This window comes from Adiantum capillus-veneris, chromosome 1 (genome assembly GCF_014529385.1).
Source record: "Adiantum capillus-veneris isolate H3 chromosome 1, ASM1452938v2, whole genome shotgun sequence".
Classification (NCBI taxonomy): Eukaryota; Viridiplantae; Streptophyta; class Polypodiopsida; order Polypodiales; family Pteridaceae; genus Adiantum; species Adiantum capillus-veneris.
In genome coordinates this window covers 158,637,040-158,660,566 of record NC_140931.1, presented here as the reverse complement: position 1 = coordinate 158,660,566, position 23,527 = coordinate 158,637,040, and the positions used below count along the sequence as shown (strand labels likewise).

Sequence of the window (23,527 nt, the reverse complement as noted above, 5' to 3'; positions counted from 1 at the left end):
AACAAAGACATCCACTCTCTCAATCTTGTCACAACACCAAATCTGTAGATGCTCGAAAGAGCGTGCTGAGGATGCAAGATGACAAACTCAGCCTTAGCACCCATAAGCCCCTCCAAGTTGGCTACATTAGTTCGACGTTTTTAAAAAGGTCACTTGTCACACCCACATCTTGCAAGGCTAGGTATCCCATCATTAATAAGTCTTTGCCCTCCCTCCAATAACAATTGTCTAGCTGTCATGACACTTGTCTCTCTCCAGTAGTACTCTAGGCTATCTAAGTATAATTTTTTCAAAGTTGGGAGAGCACCAAGCCTAATCCCTACCAAGAAATATTCCTCCACATGAAGCTCCTACGAATGTGGCCAACTACAGCTATCCATGTCCTTTAAATTTATAACACCTATTCCCTCAAATCGAAACACCCACAATCCTTTCATGTGTTTTGCAACCTCCAAGCTACATGGGTTCTACACAAAAGCTAGGACATGATCAAGCATTTGTATGTCACAGAGCAATATATTGAAGACAGAGCTGCCCAAGTATCTAGGGACGACATATCGTTAGAATTTTGGCATCTCAAGTGAACTGTCCAATAGCATCCCATTATTTAGTTTGGCTTTTAAGTATTTATTTTACTTATTTGTCAAAAACTGGGTAGGGTAATTTACTGAGGTTAGTATTTAAGCAACCCTCAACCCCAATTGTAATCACATCAATTATTCATTGCTAAGGTTGATTGGTGTGCAGAGACTCTCTCTCTCTCTCTCTCTCTCTCTCTCTCTCTCTCTCTCTCGTGCTTTCTCCCCTTGGTCTCTACGCTTCCACATCGTCGACTTTGACATGTTGGACTAAAAAATTACCCCATGGAAAGGAAAAGACAACTTTATCCTGATCTTCACATATGAGCAAACTAGTAATTATTGTCTATCACCACTCGTTATGGCCTAGAAGTTGCTCTCCAGACTAGCTTAGGCCAAGTCACCCTTATTTATATTGAAAAATTTACGGAGAGACCAACATTGGTGTATTGGACAGCAGAGCAGCTTTTCCACCCCAACCAGACCTTAATATCAGGCATACTTAAAAGTTATGAGCCTTTTTTTCTCATTCATTTAGACGCATTTGACACAACAATTGAAAAATTTACAATTACCACATGATGAGCACGGCTTTCGCAATCACCCGAGCGTTCCTGCGTGCCAAGGTAGGCAAGATTGAAACCTCCAGCTAATCAGTCTATAGAAGGGGGATGAAAGGAATTTAGTCTAGTCCCACATACATGCAAAGGGAAACGCAAGGACTTTAGTCTAGTCCCATATAACTTCAAAGACTTTCCTTTCAAGTCAATAAATATCAAGAGAACCTTCTTTTTCTTTCGGAAATGACCGCGCTCAAATGCTAGAGCAGGGAAGTGTTACAAAGGCCCGTGCATGGCAAAGGCAAGGTGCATACAATGTATGAACTTAGCTTTCCTCCACACTGGCAATCTCTGCCTCTACATCTTCCAAGCTCAGAATTGCCTCAAACACGAATTCTTTCCCTGCCTTGAATTGAGCAACCAGCTCCTTGTCTGACTGAACTGTCTTAAAGTCCTTTTTCACCTTGAAACCTTCCTGCAAAAAATGAACAATTTAGACCTTACTCCGTTACAGATCCGCGTGTTGCCAATGTCCAAAATGGCTACCTTCTCTACATACTCAAGCACAGATGAGGAGACAATCTCTTTGACAACAAATGAATCCACTCTACTTGGACCAAGCATCTGGTAAAGGACATCTCTTGGTATCTGTGACATGTACAAGTGCAGGACAAAAGGGTTGATAAGCATTTGCACGGCACTGGAACACCACACAAAACTGCCCAAAAAAACCACTCACCACAGACTTCCCTGACATTTTCTCCAATCATCAAGCAGCAATATAGACATGTGATTTCCGAAACACCAAATGAATCAGAGAGCTGCAAAAAATCTTCGTAGGAGCCAAAACCGTGCAAACACTAACAAGGTACTATCAATCTTGATGCCCACCCAGTACAAAAGAAACCCAACTCAAATAAACATGAGATGGATAGAAGAAGACCCTTTTTGTTCTTTCTCTACATCTTTTGCAGCATGATATACATGAATTTGAGCTGTTGTAAACATCCTGCATCTAAGCTGTGCATAAAACAAGGCACGTTGCAAAATCCTACCTCCTTTTGCCATGCGAAAACCTGGAACAGCTGGTGCCGACCTTCGCAAGTTCTCTAACACAACCTCGAAGGCCTTCCGCGTTCCGACAGAAGTCAAGCTAACAATAACCTGTAAACAGTCAAATATGAAACAAAGCAGAGAAATCAAAGCAAAAAACACACAGAAAATTTGACATTAAAAGTGCCCACTTCTTCTCACTTTCAACTGCTTCTCGTCAAAAGGCTCAGAAGTGACTGTTGCCTCATCTTTAAAACGAATACTAACAGAACGTTCCATCTGGCCTGAGAGCCAGAAAAATGACACAAGAAAATGATACGGTATAGCCAGAAAATGTCAAGCAGATATGATGCAGCTTTGACACACTGTTTCATCCAATCTACTCAAAACTTCTGAAGTTGCAGACCTGACGATGTCGCAAAAGCAACACCAGTGACTTTGGTTACTGATGTATTTGGAGGAGAACAAGTTAATCTGCATGTAAAATTTGACACTCTCAACGACCCATTGACTCATCAGGTTAACATTGATTGTCTATAGATGTTTTTGTACCTGGATTCCTTCAAAAATTTTGAAGCTCTCCAGAATTGCAAAAAGGACATAGATTCTGAAGGAATGCTGGCTTTTGAGGCTGCCCTGAGCTGATTGCCAAACCATAAAACAGATGTCCATCAATACAATTTGTACTACCTGTAGTATATCTTTAAACAGCAAATAAGGCAAGTGCAGAACATCCAAGTACAGTCAGGCAAACACACATGTTGGCATAGTGGTCTAGAAGAAATGATGTGCAAGCTCTTCATAGGCAGGATTGCAAGTTCAAATCTCATCGACCAAGTTCCAATGCTCTTACTTTAATTAATGTGCAGTCCTCATTTCTGGCAACTGGTTTCTTTGAACAGGCAATAAACTAACAATGTCAGAAAATCCAGAGTGCATAGCTGGAGGGAGAGCCACACCTTTTGCTTCTAAAAATGCTTCTCTCAAGCCACATTTTGCACTAGTACTACAAGCCCAAAATGACATAGTTCAGCCAGAGATCAAGCTTCCATGATTGCACTGTAACAAGGCTTGTACTCAATTAACGCGTTCAAGTGAAAGAGGGATCACCAGAGGAGGATACCACCGTCAGAGGCTCCAAACAGGCAGTAGCAACACAGCCGTGTTGGGTTTTTGGGGTTTCCTTTTTTTGGGTGGGTAGGGGTTGGGGTAACGGGGAGAGGGTGGGGGGGGGGGGGGAGGTGGTGTGGGGTTGTGGGACATACTTGCAAAGGGAAGCAGCGAGCAGCATCACACTTGCACGCACCGCCATGCGAACAAGGATACTCGAAAGGGGCATGGAGACTCTTCCAGGGGCAGAACATCTATGCTCCAATTAGTTCAGCTGACACATGGGGACAGTCTGCGACCAGTCTATATGTATATACCTCTAGTTGTGCAGTCATTGACACTTCAGACCGCTGGTCCAACTGCTCAAAAGGCACACATTCAAGCAAGGAAAGAAGTAAAGATTTGTGGAAGTGTAAAATCTAAATCTTGTCACCATTTCAATTCCGCTTCACGTGACATGTGACCTCCAATTGGGGATCCCTTGGTACCACAAGAGCCACGTCGTGGTCAACTACTGAGCAAGAAAGGCCACATTGAAGAATTAAAAAGGCAAAGAAATCACTATTGATGTAAAATTAAAGGGCGATTCTATCCCACTTGTGTCACAAAGTGATGACGTGACATAACCGGCCCAGGTGCCTAAACCCTAGTGAAAAGTGTAACAAACTTGGACACCCCAAGTCAAGATTCTACCGCGACACAGCAAAGATTCACTTCAAAACTGTTCACACTTCACAGTTAAGTTGACACGGCCCGGCGTAGTTCCGTGCCTAGAGATATTGGCCCCAGAGACTGGCGCCCCTTTCGGTATTTCTTTTTGTATTAATCTGTGTTCAAAGTACAAGAGAGTGGGTAGGTGCTCACCCTCAGACTCTACATCCAGATACTCTGAGAAGTGAGACCCTAGCCCACTTATTTATTGGTACAAAGGATGCCCAAAAGCAAAGCCCCAAAAGCAATAATCTAAAAGCTTCTCCAAATAAAGCAATAAGCCCCAAAAGCTGCCAGTAAAATTTCAGCCAGCGCAAATCCGTACAGCCCGCTTTTTGCGGCGCGATTTGCGGAGATTCCGTACGGCAGTCCGTACAGCCTCCCACGTCAGCCTGTCAGCAGATTTTACGGCTGGTTTTCCGTACAGTCTGCCATGTCATGTCCGGCCAATCTGTGTGTGTCCGTGTCTGCTGCCACGTCATCCCATTTGTGACATACCCCCCTCTTGAAAGCATTGTAATCACCCTCGCAAAACAGACAGAGGCCATAAACTGAATTAGCAGAAACTCACTATTAGTACCGACGCACTAGGCACCACATCTAGCACATGTACCAATCGACAGTCACATCACAGGACATCACTTGACATCACAGGACATCACAGGACAAATCACATTCAAAATCATTCCAAATCTCACACCATGATTAATCGGCAACGTATTTAGCAATCGCATCTAGATCCAGTCAGGACCTCACAGATGCCCCATTAAGTAATCCATATTGCAATCATGTCTATAGAGATTTATGAGACCGAAATGCTGCAGTAATCTCGTCTATCAGTTCCTGCACTCAAACAAGTCAAGTACAAATCAATCGGTATCATATTCATTATCGGGAATTCCAGTTCATAAAGTCATTCAGCAGAATACTGCCAGCCCAACAGTATCCTCAAACCCAAAGGGACATCAATGACTCTATATAAAAAATCGGGGCAATCTGTTGACAAAGGAGCGGAGTGACTCCCCTCTTGTGCAAACCCGTTGCACTAGATTCACCCATGCTGAAATCGGCGTTCTATCAGAGTAGAATATGCTAAACCGAATGCTTCAAGATAAAGGTTCACAATCTAAGGAGTATCTGCTAGGTCCTCCTCCTCCATCCACTTCACACCCAATGCAGGATAGTTCTTGAATTTAACCAAGAACCGCCTAATCACTTTACCTTTAATCTTTCTATCTTTATGTATCAGTATCTGTTCTGGAACGAGTATCTCCTCGCTTTCCTCCACTTCGGGTTGCTCATCTGGCTCCCCATCATCGGGCACATCGCCTTTAAAAGGCTTCAAGAGACTCACATGAAAAGCATTGTAAATTCTCCAAGTATTGGGCAGCTTCAATCTAAAGAAGACATCATTTATCTTTTCTTTTATCTAGAAAGGTCCATAGTATCTCATGCTAAGCTTTGGAAAAAGCCGCTCCTCTCCCTTTTTCTTTCTCAGGCGTCCCTTCTCAAAACGTAAGAGCACTCAATCGTCTTTTTTCAATTTCAAATCGCAACGGTGTCGATTTGCAGCCTTCCTGTGTCTTTCTTGAGATTTCTCTAAAGCCTCCTAGACCTTGGCAAAAGCAGTGTCCAAGTCCCTCGTGTACTGGTCGGCTTCAAAAATCTTATCTTTCATACTTAGGAAGGGTCGAACCTTCGGAGCACCTTCAATAATCTCAAATGGCGCCTTCCCCGTTGAAGAGTGAATCGTGTTATTGTAGGCAAATTCCACCAAGGGCAAAAACTTTTCTCATTGAGTCTTCTAATCCAAAATGTAAGACTTCAATAAATCCAGTATGACTGAATTTGCAATCTCAGATTGCCCATCTGTCTGTGGGTGGAAAGATGACGAGAACTGCAACCGGGTGCCAATGTTCTTCCAAATAGCCATATTCCTAGATGAATCCAAGATAAGCCTAAATTCACCCTAGAAGAAAGTGCAAGGTATAGACCCATGGTAGTCACCCACAAGACAATATAACCATCAGCTCCATCATGCATAGCCTTCCAAAATAGCCTTCCAAAACAAATTCGTGAATCGGGGATCTCTGTCAGAGACTATAGTCTCAGGCATGCCATGTAATCTAAATATCTGGGCAATGAACAGTCTCGCTAAATCATCCGGCTTGACTATTTTCTTCACTGGAATGAAATGAGCTTGCTTGCTAAATCTGTCAATAACAGTCCAGATACCATCGTACTCACTCTGTGTCTTCGGGAGATCAAAAATGAAATCAATAGAAATACTTTCCCAGGGGCGGGTGGGAATGTTCAAAGGCTGTGACAATCCATGTGCTTTATGCCTGTCAAACTTGACCTTCTGGCATACCAAGAAATTGCATACAAAATCGTCCACGTTCTTCTTGAGTCTCAGCCAAAAGAAGTATCGCTCCACACCTTTCAAGGTGGTATCAATGCCGCGGTGACCCGTAAATGGTAGACAGTGGCATTCGGTTAGAACCTTTTCCCTCAACGGCTATGTAACGCACAACATCGTTTTCTTCATCAAGTAGCTATCCCGAACGGAATATCCCGCTACCACCTCCCTATTCTGTATTCAATTGAATATATCTGAAAAATCTGGATCTGTGGCGTACTGATCGACCATGTCCTCAAAGCTTCTATGATTAATTGCGGAAATAGCCAAGACCAACAGCTTCCGAGACAAAGCATCTGCCACCAAGTTCTTCTGTCCCTGCATATGGACAATCTAGAAGTGAAACTGTGACAAGATGTTAGCCCACCGCATCTGCTTTTCCGATAGCTGCTTCTATGACAACAAGTAGCGTAAAATCTGATGATCAATGAAGACCGTAAAATCGGCTCCGAGTAGGTAATGTCGCCACTCAGTAAGAGCGTGGATAACCGCCAAAAGCTCTCTCTCATAAATCTATGCTATCAATTCCGGCCTTGAAAACAATCAGCTCTTATAAGCAAAGACATGGCCTTCTTGCATCAAGACCGCACCCAGACTATGACCACAAGCATCACAATATACTTCGAATGACTTCTACAAATCCGGCAAAGTCAAAACTGGTCCTGTAGTCAATTTCTCTTTCAAAGTCTAAAAGGCAGTCACCTCTGTGGGTCCCCACGAGAAAGGGACTCCTTTCTATGTCAAGCTATGCAAAGGGGAAGCAACCTCTGCAAACTTTCTAATGAACCGCCGGTAGTAAGAACATAAGCCCAAGAAGCTTCTAACTTCATGGATATTCTTCAAATCGGGCCACTCACGTATAGTCTCAATCTTGGCGGAGTCCATCTGCACTCCTGCTGCATAGACGATGTGTCCCAAAAAGTGTCTCTCTGATAAGAAAAATTCACTCTTCTTGGCATTGATCACCAACTTGTGATCTCGCAATGCCTGAAAGACCTGTAGCAGATGTTGTCTGTGTTCTGCCTCATCCTTGGAGAAGACTATAATGTCATCAAAGAAAGTTCCAACAAAAGATCTGTACTCTTTAAAAATCATATCCATCATTCAATTCATTCTGTTAAAAGTTGTTGGAGCATTGATAAGGCCAAAGGGCATCACCAAAAATTCATATAAACCGAAGCTCATCCGAAAAGGTGTCTTGTAGACATCTCTCGGCGCAATTCGGATCTGATGATACCCGCTTTTCAAATAGATCGTGCTGAAACAAGAGGATCCCTGTAATCTGTCAAGAATATCATTGTGTAAGGTGCAGCGGGCTGCAGATGTGAATGTTGAACTTTGCTCAAGATGAGTGCTCCGAACTGTGATGAGTGCACAGCAACGTGTGCAAGTGATAGAGCACGAGGAGATGTGCAAGACTTGGGCCTTGGAGAGGAGGCGTTGATATGCAAAGATGGGGGCGTGAGAAACCGAAGTAGAAGAGAGAGAGAGAGAGAGGCTGCACGATTTTGTAAGGGGAATAAGTTGAGAGTGTTAATTTTTGGCTCTCATTCCCTTTATTAAAGTATAGGACCATTTTTAAGTTAGTGGCCAAGTTCACAAAGGTTAGTAACCTTTAAAAATGTACATAAAAGGGGTCATTTGGGCCTTTAACCCAACAACCTCCCACTTAAAGGCATAAATGGCGTCTTTAAGCTACGTGACTCCCACCATCTGTATGCATAGCTGATGTTGTGCTTTGGGTAAGCATTTAGTGAGAGCATCTGCTGGATTTTGTGATGTATGGACCTTAACCAATGTAATAAGGCCATCCTCAAGCACTTCTCGAATGAAGTGATACCACACATCAATATGCTTTGTGCGTGCATGAAACATGGCATTCTTTGCCAGACATATGGCACTCTGGCTATCACAACCAAGCATAGGTGCCTTATTAGGCAAACCAAAATCACTGCATAGACGTGCTAACCAAATGGCTTCTTTGGAAGCCTCAAAGGCTGAAATATATTCAGCCTCTGTAGTAGACAATGCAACGATCTTTTGCAATCTAGAACACCATGAAACAGCACCTCCTGCAAGAGTGAACACATAACCACTTGTGGATATCCGTGTATCCACATCACCGACCATGTCAAAGTCACAAAATCCCTTCAACTCCAATGGTCCTTTACCATAGCAGAGGCATTTGTTTTTAGTCCCTTTCGAGTACTTCATAATGGACTTCACTGCATCTTAATGCAACCTGTCTGGATTAGCCATAAGCCGGCTCACAACTCCCACTGCATGGGCTATGTCAGGCCTAGTAGCAACCATAGCATACATAAGTGAACCACAAGCTGAAGCGTAAGGCACACTTTGCATGTCATTGGCTTCTTCCTTTGACTTGGGGCAATCATCCTTGGAGATTTTGACATATGGCTGGAATGGCACGCTAAGAGGCTTTGCTTCAGCCATGTTAAATCTGTCCAGCACCTTTTCAATGTACTTTTCTTGCGACAAATACAATATGCATTGTTCCCTTTGCCTTTTAACCCTCACTCCAAGTATATGTTGAGCTGCCCCAAGGTCTTTCATTGAAAATGCAGATTTAGTTGCTCTTTAAGAGCATCGACAGTGCTTCTTTTCTTTGCAGCTATCAACATATCATCCCCCATAGAGCACAAGAATGATAGGGCTACCATCCTCACACGTTTGATATACAAACAATGGTCTGCATGGCTTCTTTTGTAACCATGTTTGAGCATGAAGCGGTCAAACTTCTTGTACCATTGTCTACATGATTGTTTCACCCCATACAAGCTTCTATTGAGCATACATACCAAATGTTCCTTGCCAGGAATAACAAAACCCTCGGGTTGCTTCATGTAAAGCTCTTCCTCCACATCACGATGCAAGAAAGCGGTATGTACATCCATTTGGTCCAATTCCAAATCAAGGGCAGCCACTATGGCAAACAATGCACGCAAAGTGGTCATCTGCACTACAGGAGAGAGCACTTCTTGAAAGTCTATGCCCTTGGTTTGAACATATCCCTTTGCAACCAGCCTTGCCTTATACTTGGGTTTTGCATCAACTGTCTTGATTTTATACACCCATTTGTTAGGAATAGCCTTCCTTCTTTTGGGCAATTCCACCAAATCCCAAGTATGATTAGCATGCAAAGCTTTAATCTCTTCCTGCATAGCAAGCTCCCACTTGTCGTTGTGCTCACATGTCTTTGCCTCTTTATACGTAAGAGGCTCTCCCTCATCTGTCATGTAATGCAAAGAGGGATCATATCTACTCACAATCCGTCTTGGACAAGTAGACCACCTCACCCAATGATCCACATTATCCGGTAATGGGTCTACATCAGGTGGCATGATAAAATCATCAACAATGGGCTGCTGTACATCATTTTCAGCACCATTTTCAGAATTGTTTCATGGCTGCAAATGCCCTTTAGGAGCCTCAATTTGCTGCCCAACATCTTCTGGCTCAAACACCACTAGATCATCTACATTTTCAGCCATATGTGGTGCATCCTGAGGGTCAAGAATAGGCCTAACAGGTGGCTAGTCATGCTGAAATTTGACCATTTTATGGTCATGGTTTGAGGCACAATTGTTTTGAAGCAGCCTTGCCTCATTAAAAACAACATCTCGGCTGCGCACAATCCTTTTGAGCTGAGGTAACCAAATCCTGTAACCCATTTCGCCTTCTTCAACATATCCCATGAAAAGGCCTTTAATGGACTTGGCATCTAGTTTGCTCCTCAACTCAGGTCTAATATGCACAAAAGCTTCGCAACCAAAAATGCGTAAGTGATCATATGAAGCAGGCTTGCCAGACCAAACCTCTTCAAGGATGTCACCTTTCAAAGACATATGAGGGGATCGATTGCATATATGCACTACAGTTTTCAAAGCTTCTCCCCAAAATCCATGAGAGAGATTAGTTGTGGACAGCATGCATCTCACCCTCTCACAAAGTGTCCTATTGAATCTTTCAGCCACACCATTAGAAGAGGGGTTGTATGGCACAGTAAGTTGGCCTCTTAATGCCCAAATTTTCACAAAATTTGTTAAATTCAGCACTTGTGAACTCCCTCACATTGTCCGTAAGCAAGCATTTCAGCTTTCTACCTATTTGGGTGGTCACAAATGTATGAAATTTCTTAAACATAGCAAAGGCTTCATCCTTAGATTTAAGCAAATAAACCCAAATTTTCCTAGAATGATCATCAACAAAGGAGACAAAATAGCATGCACCTCCCATAGACTTAGTAGGCATGCTACATACATCAAAATGTACAAGATCAAGCACACAAGATTTACGAGAGACACCAGAGTAATAAGAACACTTTACTTGCTTGCCATATTGACATTCATTACAAAAGTCAAGCTTTGTGCCTTTAGCATCAAGCTTGTTCAAAGTACAAAGCTTAGAAAGGCCCTTTTGGCTCATATGGCCAAGCCTCTTGTGCCATAACTCCATGTGAGAGTTAATTTCAACCAACGCAATAAACTTGCCCAACATGGCCTTTCCATGCATGCAGTAAAGTGTCCCTTTCTTTGTGCCCTTTACAATCAACCTTGAGCCTTTAGTCATTTTCCATGATCCTCTCTCAAACAAGATGCTGTAACCATGCATATCCATGTGACCAACAGAAAGCAGACTCTTCTTGATTCCCGGCACATATCTAACATCATGCAAGACAAGCTCATTTGTGCCATCTATGGAGAGATGCACAGTGCCAATATATAACAGACTTGGACACTCCAAGTCAAGAATCAACCGCGACAGCACCAAATAACCACTTCAAAACAATTCATAGATCACAATAGATTTGCATTGGCGCCTCTTTCGGTATTTCTTTTTATATTAATCAGATCAAAGTAAAAGAGAGTGGCTAGGGTTTCACTCTCAGACTCTGCGTCCAGATGCTCTAAGAAGTGAAGCCCTCACCACTTATTTAAAGGTTACAAGGGATGCCCAAAAGCAGAGCCCCAAAAGCTTCAAAATCAAAAGCCCTGAAAGCAAAAGCATCTGCTCTTTCTCTCTCTCTGAGAGTCCCAAAAGAAAGCAAAAGACTTTTTCTCTCTCTCTTTCTCTTGCTATTTGTGTAGAAAAAGCAAGAAAAGCTGCCAACGCAAATTCCGTCGAAAAACGCGGAAATCGGTACTGCTGCTGCCACGTGGCACCCCCAGCAGAAATTAGGGTTTGCTGACAGAAATTAGGGTTTGCTGCAAATTAGGGTTTTTGGCAGTTTTTAGGGTTTGCAGGGATTTTAGGGTTTCAACCTGAAATTAGGGTTTGTCTGTAGCCACGTCATCACTTTGTGACATACCCCCCTCTTGAAAGCATTGTAATCGACCGCGATTACGCCTGCAAAACCGACAAAAGCCATAAACCGTCTCAGCAGACGCTGACTGTTAGTACCTACGTACTAGGAACACACATCTAGCACATGTACCAAATCGACAGTCACATCACACGACATCACAGGACATCACATGACATTTAACATTCATTCGGATCTTAGACCATGATTTATCGACAATGTAGCTAGCAATCACATCTAGGTCCAATCGAGACCTCATCGATGTCCGATTGACTAACCCCTATTGCAACCATGTCTATTTTCAAGTAGACCAAAATGCTGCAATCATTTCGTCTATCAGTTTCTACACTTAAAAGAAGTCAAGAACAAATCAGTATCAGTATCAGGAATTCCATTTCATAAAGTCATCGAGCAGAATACTGTCAGCTCTCAGTATCGCTGAAGCTCAAAGAGACATCAATGACTTTAGTATCAAAATCAAGGCATCTGTTGACAAAGGAGCGGAGTAACTCCCCTCTTGTGCATCCCACTGCACCAGATCTTCAGCCAAGCTGAATTTCCATTTGGAGTAGACTATGCTAAGCCAAAACATCGAGGTAAAGTTTCACAATCCGAGGAGTATCTGCTAGGTCCTCCTCCTCCATCCACTTTGCATCTAGTGCAGGATAATTCTTGAACTTAACCAAGAACCGCCTTCGGACTTTACCTTTAGTCTTCGTATCTTTATGTGCCAAAATCTGTTCAGGAACAAGGATCTCCTCGTTTTCTTCCACTTCGGGTTGCTCATCGGGCTCCCCATCATCAGGCACATCAGCTTTAAAAGGTTTCAAGAGACTCACATGAAATGCATTGTGAATCCTCCAAGTATCTGGCAGTTTCAATCGGAAGGAGACATCATTTATCTTTTCAGTAATCTGGAAAGGGCCATAGTATCGCATACTAAGCTTTGGAAAAAGCCTCTCCTTTCCCTTTTTCTTTCGTAGGCGTGCCTTCTCAAAAGGTAAGAGCACCCAATCATCCTCCTTCAATTTCATGTCGCGTCGATGGCGATCCGCTGCCTTTTTCTGTCGTTCTTGAGACTTCTGCAAAGTCTCGCGAACCTTGGCAAAAGCCGTATCCAGATCTCGCGTATATTCATCCGCTTCAAAGATCTTATCTTTCGAGCTCAGGAAGGGTGGAACCTTCGCAGCACCTTCAACAATCTCAAATGGCGCCTTCCCCATCGAAGAGTGTATCGTGTTATTGTAGGCAAATTCCACCAAAGGTAAATATCTTTCCCATTGAGTCTTCTGATCTGAGATATAAGACTTCAATAAATCTAGAACCACTGAATTGGCAATCTCAGATTGCCCGTCAGTCCGCAAGTGGAACGATGACGAGAACTGCAACCGCATGCCAATGTTCTCCCAAATTGCCTTCCAAAACAAACTCATAAATCTGGGGTCTCTGTCGGAGACAATCGTCTCAGACGTGCCATGTAATCGGAAAATCATCGTGATCATTCTGTGTTCTCGGGAGATCAAAAATGAAATCCATTTCAATATTTTCCCAAGGGCAGGTGGGTATGGGTAAAGGCTGTAACAATTCCTATGCCTTACGCCTGTCAAACTTGACCTTCTACTGCGCACAAACTCTTTCACATCCTTTTTGAGTCTCAGCCAAAAGAAGTATCTCTCTACCCCTTTCATGGTGGTAGCAATGCCGCGGTGACCCATAAAAGGTGGACAGTGGCATTCAGTCATAACCTTTTCCCTCAACGGCTGTGTAACGCACAACATAGTCTTTCTCATCAAGTAGCCTTCCCAAAGGGAGTATCCAGCTACTGTCTCCCCATCCCGTGTCCGTGTGAAAATATCTGCAAAATCTATATCTGTGGCATACTGATCGACCATATCCTCGAAGCTCCTATGATGTATCGTGGAAATAGCCAGAACCAATGGCTTCTGAGACAAAGCATCTGCCACCACATTTTTCTGTCCCTGCACGTGGACAACCTGGAACTGAAACTGTGACAAGATGTTCGCCCACCGCATCTGCTTTTCCGAAAGCTGCTTCTATGACAAGAAGTAGCGCAAACTCTGCTGGTCTGTAAAAACAGTAAAATCCGCTCCGAGTAGGTAATGCCGCCACTGAGTAAGAGCATGGATAACCGCCAAAAGCTCTTTCTCTTATATCTGTGCTATCATCTCCGGCCTAGAGAACAATCGGCTCTCGTAAGCAATGACATGGCCTCTTGCATCAAGACTGCACCCAGACTACGACCACAAGCATCACAAAATACTTCAAATGACTTCTGCAAGTCCGGCGAAGTCAAATCTGGTCCTGTAGTCAATTTCTCTTTCAATGTCTGAAAGGCAGTCACCTCTGTGGATCCCCACAAGAAAGGGATTCCTTTCTGTATCAAGATATGCAAAGGGGAAGCAACCTTTGCAAACCTTCGAATCAACCGTCTGTAGTACGAGCACAGACCCAAGAAGCTTCCAACTTCATGGACATTCTTCAAATCGGGCCAATCACAGATAGTCTCTATCTTGGCCGAATCCATTTGCACTCCTGCTGCTGAGACAAAGTGTCCAAAAAGTGTATCTCTGAAGCAGATGATCTCTGTGTTCTGCCTCATTCTTGGAGAAAACAATGATATCATCAACGAAAGTGCCAACAAATAGCCTGTACTCTCGAAAAATCCCGTCCATCATCCGGTTTAATGTCGCAAGAGCATTGGTAAAGCCAAAAGGCATCACAAAAAACTCAAATAACCCAAAAGTAGTCCGAAAGGCTGTCTTCTAGTCGTCTTCCGACGCAATTCGGATCTGATGATATCCACTCTTCAGGTCAATCTTGCTAAAGCACGAGGATCCCTGTAACCTATCGAGTATATCATCGATTTTAGGAATCCGTAATCTGTTCTTGATGGTGATTTTGTTGAGAGCTCTATAATCGATGCACATTCTCCAAGATCCATCTTTCTTCAAAACCAACAATACTGGAGAGCAATACGGTGAAGTACTAGGCTGGACAAGACCCTTTTCCAAGAGGTCTTTCACTTGGTTCATAATCTTTTCTTTCTGTTACTCGGCTCACACGGAAAGGTGGCCGGTTCGGTGACGTGCTTCCAAGTATCAGATCAATGGTTTGATCTTCAGGCCCTCTGAAAAGCAATCGGTATGAGTGTGGAGAAAAATCTTGGCGTTCTTTTGATCATGTCAAAACATATTCAACCTTTATCCATCGTTCGGTTCTCTCCCAAAAGAATGAGTAAGAAACTGAAGTTCATCAAGAACAATCTCTAAGCCCTTCATTTATCAAAGTCGCTTTCTCGGCCCGGTAGTCAACCACGGAGTAGTTCTTGTGGTACCAAGGGATCCTAAGTAGAACGTCACTCGCGTGCCCTGAACACCCCTGTCATTGCAAACGAAGTTTGCCAATGCTCGGTGTAATGGCAACATCCCATCCGGGTACCAGTCGAACTACCTCCGCCTGTGGCGTCAGTCTGTCGGGCGTAATTCCAAATCGAGCCGCCAATTCCAAGTGAAAAGAAGTTGGCCTTGGCTCCTTCAAAAGAGCTTCCTGATCCTTCACTTTGCCCCAAAAGCGGCAAAGTTTGTACTTTCATTCATTAGATTCGGTGCAGGTCCCACACTATGTGGTACCAGTTCTGCTTTTCTATCTGCCTTTTCTACCACGTTCCTCAGCTGCTCTCGAACTCTCAGGCCTGTCATCGTCTTTATCATTTTGTTCTTTCTGTGCCTTTTTAGGGCACTTCGCGGAGATATGTCCATGTTCCCCGCATCCAAAGCACTTCCCCTCTCTGATGAAGCGAGGTCTCTCCTCAGGAGTAAGCTTGGGTCATGCATCCTTTTTCTCTAGGTTGCTCTTTTTCTTTCTACTTTCATTCCCAGAAGTCTGTTCGGCTCGTTGTGTCATGGCCTCATCTATAGGGTAGGTCAGACTGCCAGAGTGAATGGAAAAGCCCCGCTTCGCATGACTCATCAACTCCTAAATAGAAGCTGACTTCTGCTCCAAGCAGTGATCTCGGATCTCTGTAGATAGACCCAACGTGAACCGCTCAATCTGTCCTCGAAACGAGATCTTCTTGAATGAAGAGGCGGGTAGAAGAGCCCCAGAATCTTCCACAGTAAGCATTGATTGTATCTTTCTTGGTCATCCGAAGATGGTTTCAAGCAGCTCGTATATCTCGTTCATATTCTTGCGTCAACCAAGAAGAAATAAAAAGCTTCTTAAATTTCAGTCATTTAATTGGCGCAGTCTTGTTTAAAAGAAGCGTGGACCACCAAGTACGAGCATTCCCCTTAAGGTAAGAGGCAGCTCTCCGAATCTTGGAGTGCTCTGAGTAGCGTCCTCCCGCGAAAGCAATGTCAAACTGCTGTATAAAAGACAAAGCCTTCAAAGCATCTGAGTATCCTAAAAAAGTATCAAATTTGATCGAGTGTCCACCTTCCTTAAACTCTCGAACTTTCTTGCTTTTATCTTCGAGAAAGTCATTCTGGTTAGCTTTGTAAAAATTCTTCTTGTTCGCATAAAAGTTTCCGTCATCGGAATCTGAGCTGTCTGTAGACGAGTCCTCAATAGAACTGTCAGTCTCTGGGCGAGATGTAGCCTTCTTTGCCTTTTTCTTGCCCTTGCCCACGCTTTGTTTCTTGCTTCGCTTTTTACTTTTTCTGTCTTCTTCGCTCGAATCTGAAGAGCTAGAAGAAGTGTCAAATGAAGAAGAAGAAGAAGAAGAACTGGGTACTCCTTCAAATCGAACATGCTTCTTCCGTTTCTTTGCCTTGTCAAAAGTCGACTGACGACCCAAATATCCTGGAAGTCGGTGCTTTTCTTCTGCTTTTTGGCTTTCTTTTGCGCGTCAAAAAGCTAAGCAATCCGTGCATCAACCACCTCTTCTAATTCCTTCTCTGAATATTTCTTGTGAGCAGAAGGTTTCTCGGGAGTGGGTGTAGTGGTTTTCTACCACTACTCATGCACTTCTTGAAAAGAAGTCTTGCTCATATATTTTGCAAATTTTGGGTCCTTCGCAAAATTGAACATCATCTTCGTTGCATCACCGATCAGCTGGCGACGCTCCATCTCTCGCCGCTCCGCCTGGGTAGGCCGAGGCGGGCCATACTCTCTGCCAGAATCTTCGTTGTGATCCCTGCCCGCATCTCTAGATACAGAGGGAATCGATTGATCCTTGCGTGAAGCCATAGGTGCCGCGGAAAAAAATTTGGGGATCGGATTTCTCGTAGAAGAGAAATCGGCCGTGCTCTGATACCACTATAACAGACTTGGGACACTCCAAGTCAAGAATCAACCGCGACAACACCAAATAACCACTTCAAAACAATTCACAGATCACAATAGATTTGCACTGGCCCGGCGGAGTTCCGTGCCTAGAGATATTGGCCCCAAAGACTGGCGCCCCTTTCGGTATTTCTTTTTATATTAATCAGATCAAAGTACAAGAGAGTGGCTAGGGTTTCACTCTCAAACTCTACGTCCAGATGCTCTGAGAAGTGAAGCCCTCACCACTTATTTAAAGGTTACAAGGGATGCCCAAAAGCAAAGCCCCAAAAGCTTCAAAATCAAAAGCCCTGAGAGCAAAAGCATCTGCTCTTTCTCTCTATCTGAGAGTCCCAAAAGAAAGCAAAAGACTTTTTCTCTCTTTCTCTTGCTATTTGCGTAGAAAAAGCAAGAAAAGCTACCATTGCAAATTCCGCCGGAAAACGCGGAAATCCGTACTGCTGCTGCCACGTGGCACCCCCGGCAGAAATTAGGGTTTGCTGACAGAAATTAGGGTTTTTTGAATTAGGGTTTCAGCCAGAATTTAGGGTTTGCTGCAAATTAGGGTTTCTGGCAATTTTTAGGGTTTGCAGGGATTTTAGGGTTTCAGCCTGAAATTAGGGTTTGGTAGCCACGTCATCACTTTGTGACACGATACCCTCAATGGAACATACATGATTGTTTCCAAGGTATACATGGCCATGCTTGCCTACATCAAAAGTAGAGAAACACTCCTTGATAGGAGTCACATGAAATGAACACCGGAATCAACTATCCAAGTCTTGGATAATGCATCATTGACAGTCAACAAAGCATCAATAAGATCACTCTTGGTGATTTGCATGTCCTGTGAATGAACATTAAGAGAGGCATCAAGGTCATAAGCATCATCATTTGACAAAGTGGCACACAAGATGTCCTCTACATCTGACAGCTCCTCAATCACAACACTAGAAGCCACATTGGCCTTCTCTTTGTCCTTTGAGTTGGGAAAACAACGGAAAGACTCAAAGCCATGTTTTGCTATTGCCGCATACAAGAGTTTCACACTTTCACGTACACTGCTCTTACTTTGAACTTTTCTCGCTTCTCTTACCTGTTCCTGAAAACGAAAAAAATGTTGTTCGAAACTTTTGTTCGAAAGGTTTGGCCAACATACATCATAGAACTATCATGAACACTATAAATAACATAAATAGCTTGAGAGGTATGAACCGGACTTAAAGGACGATCTACCACAAGATGTTTTTTCCTTAAACGCCTCAAACAATTGAGGGCTTTTATGCAGTTGGTCAATAAAGTGATGAAGGCTTTGAATAATTCTCCAAGGAAAGATCGTGCAGCAGATTATTCTGGCTACCTAGGTCAGAAATCTACGTTCGGGGCCGTTAGCAGATCCAAGAAGCGTGTACGCTTTGCAGATGACCCCTTTATCTTCACCTTCAGATAGCTCGAAGAGTTTTAGGTGCAGCAAAATTGAAATGGTGAAGATCTAGGTTTTACACTTCCACAAATCCATTTCTTTCTTTCTTTATGTTAGTGATTCCTTTTAGCTTGAATGATGGTTCCTTTTACCTTTCGCTGAAGAGAGGGAATGAGAGTGTGGTAGAGATGTGTAAAGGGAGAGAGAAAGAGAGAGAGGAGCAGAATGACACCCGATGGGGTCCCAACCAACCCTCTCAAGGGCACCCCACAACGTTACCAATGTGGTATTTGCTTTAAATTGCATAAATGGAATGTACACACACGATGCAATACCTCACTGCAAACTCTACAGACTCAAATGATGACCGTTGCCGCAATAACTCCTCAAGAAGACAAGGCACCTGCGGGGCTGTTTTGATGCACCTTTGGATCCTTCTCTAAGTGGGATTACTCATGGCCACCAAGGGGAAGATCTCGGGCTGAATTGCGCTCCCAATGTGAGGAATGAAGGGCTGAAAGCTGGCTGCAAAAACGCAGATGTGCAACGTAAAACGCAACAGATCTCTCGTGTAAAGCAAAGCTAAAAACGCAGATCTCGGTGATGGCAATGATGGGCAGCAATGGAGCACTCAATGCCGGCCAGGGAATGGCAAAGGGGAGGCTCGATGCTGACATACCGGACTGCATCTCGGAGGCCTAAAGGCTGAAAAACGGCTGAAAAACATTCTGCTCTCTTTGCTAGTGCTACCTTAATCTGATGAAAACACTAGCTGCTTGGCTCCCTTTATAGGCTAGGAATTGGGCTTATGAACTTCCTGAAAGAATGTTTGCCAAGCCTTTTGGTATTGTTTCTCTTAGAATCTCTCATTATCTATTAGCATTGATATAATGGTGACATTTGTCCAAGGTGCATCACTATCATTGTGCGTGGGATGGGAGAATCAGGGTGGTAGTTGTTGTGGCATGAGATGATGAACAAGGTGCATCACTATCGGTGTGATGGTAGTATATCTAGGTTGGACCAATGGAATACTGTGGAATTGTTTTTTCTTTGTTGCATCAAATGACATCCAGGTAGGCACCGCTAATGCTATAATGGGATTATGCACAAGCTGGTTCAACAAGATACTTATTATTGAGCGATATGGGAGTCTTAGGAATGACAGTTATTAATAAGTTTGGCCGTGGGGGTCAGTTTTGGGTGAAACCGTCGCATATCTGTTCACCCGGGAATCGGATCGACGCGAGAAATAGCTCGTTGGATTCCTCTAACCTAAAACTACAAGCTCGTCATGCCACATGTCCACCGTAGTGTAATAGTATCTATCAAAATGCGTGTACAAACCATTTATGCAAGAGCATTCCAAGACTGGAAAACCTAATCTAATGGAATCGTTCGAACATGCAGGTCATGCGAACATGCTCAAAAAATTGCCGGTACTAATTCTTCGAGGCTTCTAGACACCCCTATCTAGAAAGAAGGAGAAAATTGGGCTCTGGAAGTCGATAAAACATGTCCAATGCGTCACATGATGGGTGGCGGAAGCATCGGAAAGGGAATATTCCGATGGTTTGGCAGGAAACCCGAACTGGAAAAAGGAATACGCGTAAAGAGTCTAAAGACGCAAGCACAAGAATAAAGATGGGTTCTCATAAGCTTTTTCTAAAAAGCGAAATATTTTTAAGTGTTTTCCGGGGAGAGGAATTTGTATTTGCATTGCATCTATGCCTCAAAACTGCATCCGGGGACACTTGGAATATGACTGTGTAGCATCAATTTTCAACTCACTCAGTTTTATTGAGTTTTGTCCAGGTTCACACTTTTTTTTAAAGAAAAAAGTGACCGACAACCCACTTAAAATATAGCAAGGCTTTTTTTTTTTTAAAGGATCAACGCTGGCTGGCTGGCTGGCTGGCTGATTTAATGTGCAATTTCTCCCTCTCGAGTCTCTCTCCTCTCGCCAATTTTGCCGCCAACCCCTCCCCCTCTCTAACGCTACCTCTTGCCTCTATTCTTGCCGGCACCGCACCAGTTATTCCTATCGGGTGCAGGTGCCTATAAAAGCAATACACTCTCTCTCAGCTTCTCAGATTTGCCGGCGCTAGTAGCAAGGAGCCCTTCCGGTGGAGAATCTGCAAGTGAACGAGAGAAGCCAGAACACGGAGTTTGCTTTCCCGTACTCGGAGCGACAGGTACCGATTGTGAATTCGTGATACAAGTTGTTTCGTGTTTGTGCTTTTGCAGGTACTCCATTATGGAGAAGGAGCAAAGAGGCCTCGACCTATCCTTGGGGATTTTGAGAACAGAATCAGGAACCGTCTGTAGGGCTTCACACTCTAGGTACAGACGGAAACAGAATTGAGAGCTCGTCCCTCGCGAATTTCCTGCACGAGAAGGAATTGACCAGCGTAAAAAAGATTCTCCCTAATAAAGATTCTCTTTAAGGAGGGGGACCAGCCCATCTTCAGGTCCCAAATAGTGTGTTGATGTAAGGTGCAACGGAATTGAATGTTGAACTTTGCTCAAGTTGAGTGCTCCGAACTGTGCTCGAGGTTCCTTTTTCTTAGGGAAGATAATGAAAAGCTTGCCTTTTCCTTTGTCTCATGTAGCGCGATGATTTGCTCTCGTGCATCTCTCTCCCCTTTGCACATATGGTAATGCCCCACTAGTTGGGCTTCTCAATTGACTATGTATAGTTCAGGGGGTTTTATGCACGTTTGCCAAGGCAAGAGCCTTCTGAACAAAAAACTCGTCCAAATCACAAGGGGACTATCCCATTGCGTGCAGGAGCCCTTGGGACACCGTAGACGTGTTCGCTCCACTAAAAACGATCTTAAAATAGAGAATTACAGTCTACTCTGTTTTTTTGTAGGTTTAGGGTTTCGCACCTAAACTGCAAGAGAACGCCAGGGGAGCCTCGGGAAGGCCTTGGGATGCTTAGACAAGGCTTTGGGCACCTGACAATGGAAAAACACAGAATTACAGCACGCTGAAATTCTGTTACAGTTCACCAAAAAGCCTCTAAAGGGGTTTTGGCATCGTAATGATGCCGAAATTGGGTCAAAAAGCTGCAATTTCAGTCCTCGCCAGGTTTGGACAGCTTTGTGAGACTTTGATCTACGTGTCCGGATTGTCTATGCAATTGAATAAAGAAATATTGAAAGGGGTGCCTAGACTTCATGATGGCGCCAACTAAAAGAGAGACATGAGGTAGAAGCTCTTGAGCAGTATGACTCTCTACTTGCTTCGAAGTTTTTGAGGGGCAACTAGACCCCCCCGCGAAGAATGTTCGACCGCTCTGTTTGGAGCTGATCCACATTCTTCGTGGACAGCATGATCGCATGCAAGGCTTCTCTGATCAAGCAGAGCGTAGATGCCAAGCTTCCACAGCACCTGGCAGGCGGAATCCTTATAGTCCTTCCAGCAAGGAGTGCACTACAGGCCACTTGTGTGGCTTTTGCTCCCTCCCATTGTATGAGGTAGCCTTTGTATGAGATAGCCTGTTGTACATAGTCTGTGCAATAGACTCTAGAGAGTCTCCGCCAGCCCCAGTTGTATTCTCCTGATACGAGAATGTTGGTAGCTCACAGGGCAGTTTTTTTCTCATCATAACTAATGAAAGGATCTTCTTGTTTCTAAAAGAAGAACCCACCAGCACGGAGCTGTGGAGGCTGGAATTGTCTTAAGAGGAAAGCCAGCACTTTACAAGGCTGGATGAGGGTAACCCTCCAAATCAAACGGATTTTTTTCGGCACTTGTTACTGGCTACTAAATGTCCACAAACTCCGGCAAGCACTTTATCGAGTGAGGGGAGGCAGCCGTTGAATACTGGAGATGTGGCGCAACTTCCAATATATAGCTCTCCTAATGGCTTCAAAACATATATGTTCACAACCTATATAGTTCAAGGACACACTCTAAAGAGAAGAAAACGCTAAAGGGAAAATAAGAAAAAGAAAGACACATATGTATCAATGTGCACTCAACCATCTCTTTATATGCACACAACAAGTCTTTTGACTTTCCATTTTTCATGGATTTTAATTTCATTTCCTAAACTCACCCTTCAGTTATGCACTTAAGATGTTTTGAAACGTTTACATTTTCCCGAGATTGGGGGGACCTAATTCCAGGTACATTTTAGTATTGTCACTATATCATTCGAATTATTATCTCTTTATCTCGAAGACCATAGTTTTCATTTCTACAAAAAGGTGGTCATGTACTACATTGAAATGGGGGGTTTCCTGTCAGGCTCAAATACAGTGCTCGGAATTATCACTTAAACATATTCCTTGATTCAAAGTTATTCGTAAAACTAAGTTAAAAACATCATCCTCAAAAGAAACTCTATAGCGTATGATTGCACACATCCGATATCTCTGTTTACTGTTTAATGCTGTTTCAAAGAGTTTAAGCTGCTACAGGACTACTAAATCTTTCTAAACTGATTGCAAGGAGCTCCCCAACTGGGCACAAATCTAATGCAAAGCTCATTGTAGACAAGTAAGCATTCTTTGCAAAATATAATTACACAGAGCAGAGATGCTAACCACCTTAGTAGTCGCAGGAAAACAGGTGGCGTGAAGAGCTGCCTGAGCTGCCATCGCGCCCCTCTACGCTTCAAAGCTTCACACGTCTCATTTATTTGAACAAGAGATAACGAGGGTGGACTTGAGCTCACCCAAAAGGCCAAATTCAAGGCTGCTTACACACCGAAAACGAGCCCGCCCATCTCACAATGGGACTGGTTTACACACCGAGCAATCAAATCATTTTTATATTTTTAAATTCGGGGCCATCATTCAACGATATCTAGCTAGATGATTGGTTTAGCTCTCACTTTTCAACGATGGGGTCTGTGATTCAACCCCCGCCCATCTTTGGACGAGCGATCTCAGCAGCCCAACACTTGCCTTGTGCGAAATTTACAGACCTTCTAACCTTTTGCCACGCACCTGCCACGTTGGCTCTCGAAATTGTTGCCCATCTTTGGGCAACCCGGTGAGTAAACAGCCTAAGAAATCATTCCCAAACGAAAAGGACCGACCTCATCACTATATA

The 23,527-nt window shown here is 43.6% G+C and overlaps 1 protein-coding gene across 1 annotated transcript; it reads right to left on the bottom strand.

The window, feature by feature from the left end:
- Positions 1 to 1,077: 1,077 nt before the first annotated feature.
- Positions 1,078 to 23,177, bottom strand: LOC147465886 (bacterial trigger factor). The gene is made up of 8 exons (XM_086522545.1): positions 23,020 to 23,177; positions 2,744 to 2,832; positions 2,598 to 2,665; positions 2,393 to 2,475; positions 2,194 to 2,302; positions 1,878 to 1,888; positions 1,685 to 1,786; positions 1,078 to 1,613 (listed from the first exon to the last, which is right to left on the bottom strand). The coding sequence occupies exons 1-8, from the start codon at positions 23,068 to 23,070 to the stop codon at positions 1,464 to 1,466; spliced, it is 663 nt and encodes a 220-aa protein (XP_086378671.1). The 5' UTR covers positions 23,071 to 23,177; the 3' UTR covers positions 1,078 to 1,463.
- Between the last annotated feature and the right edge of the window lie 350 nt (positions 23,178 to 23,527).

Coding starts and splice junctions, on each gene's coding strand:
- LOC147465886 (XM_086522545.1), bottom strand. CDS start 23,070: ATGGCAGCTCAGGCAGCTCTTCACGCCACCTGTTTTCCTGCGACTACT. Junction 2,303..2,392: donor TTGACGAGAAGCAGTTGAAA/GTGAGAAGAAGT, acceptor GACTGTTTACAG/GTTATTGTTAGCTTGACTTC. Junction 1,614..1,684: donor TGCTTGAGTATGTAGAGAAG/GTAGCCATTTTG, acceptor CATTTTTTGCAG/GAAGGTTTCAAGGTGAAAAA.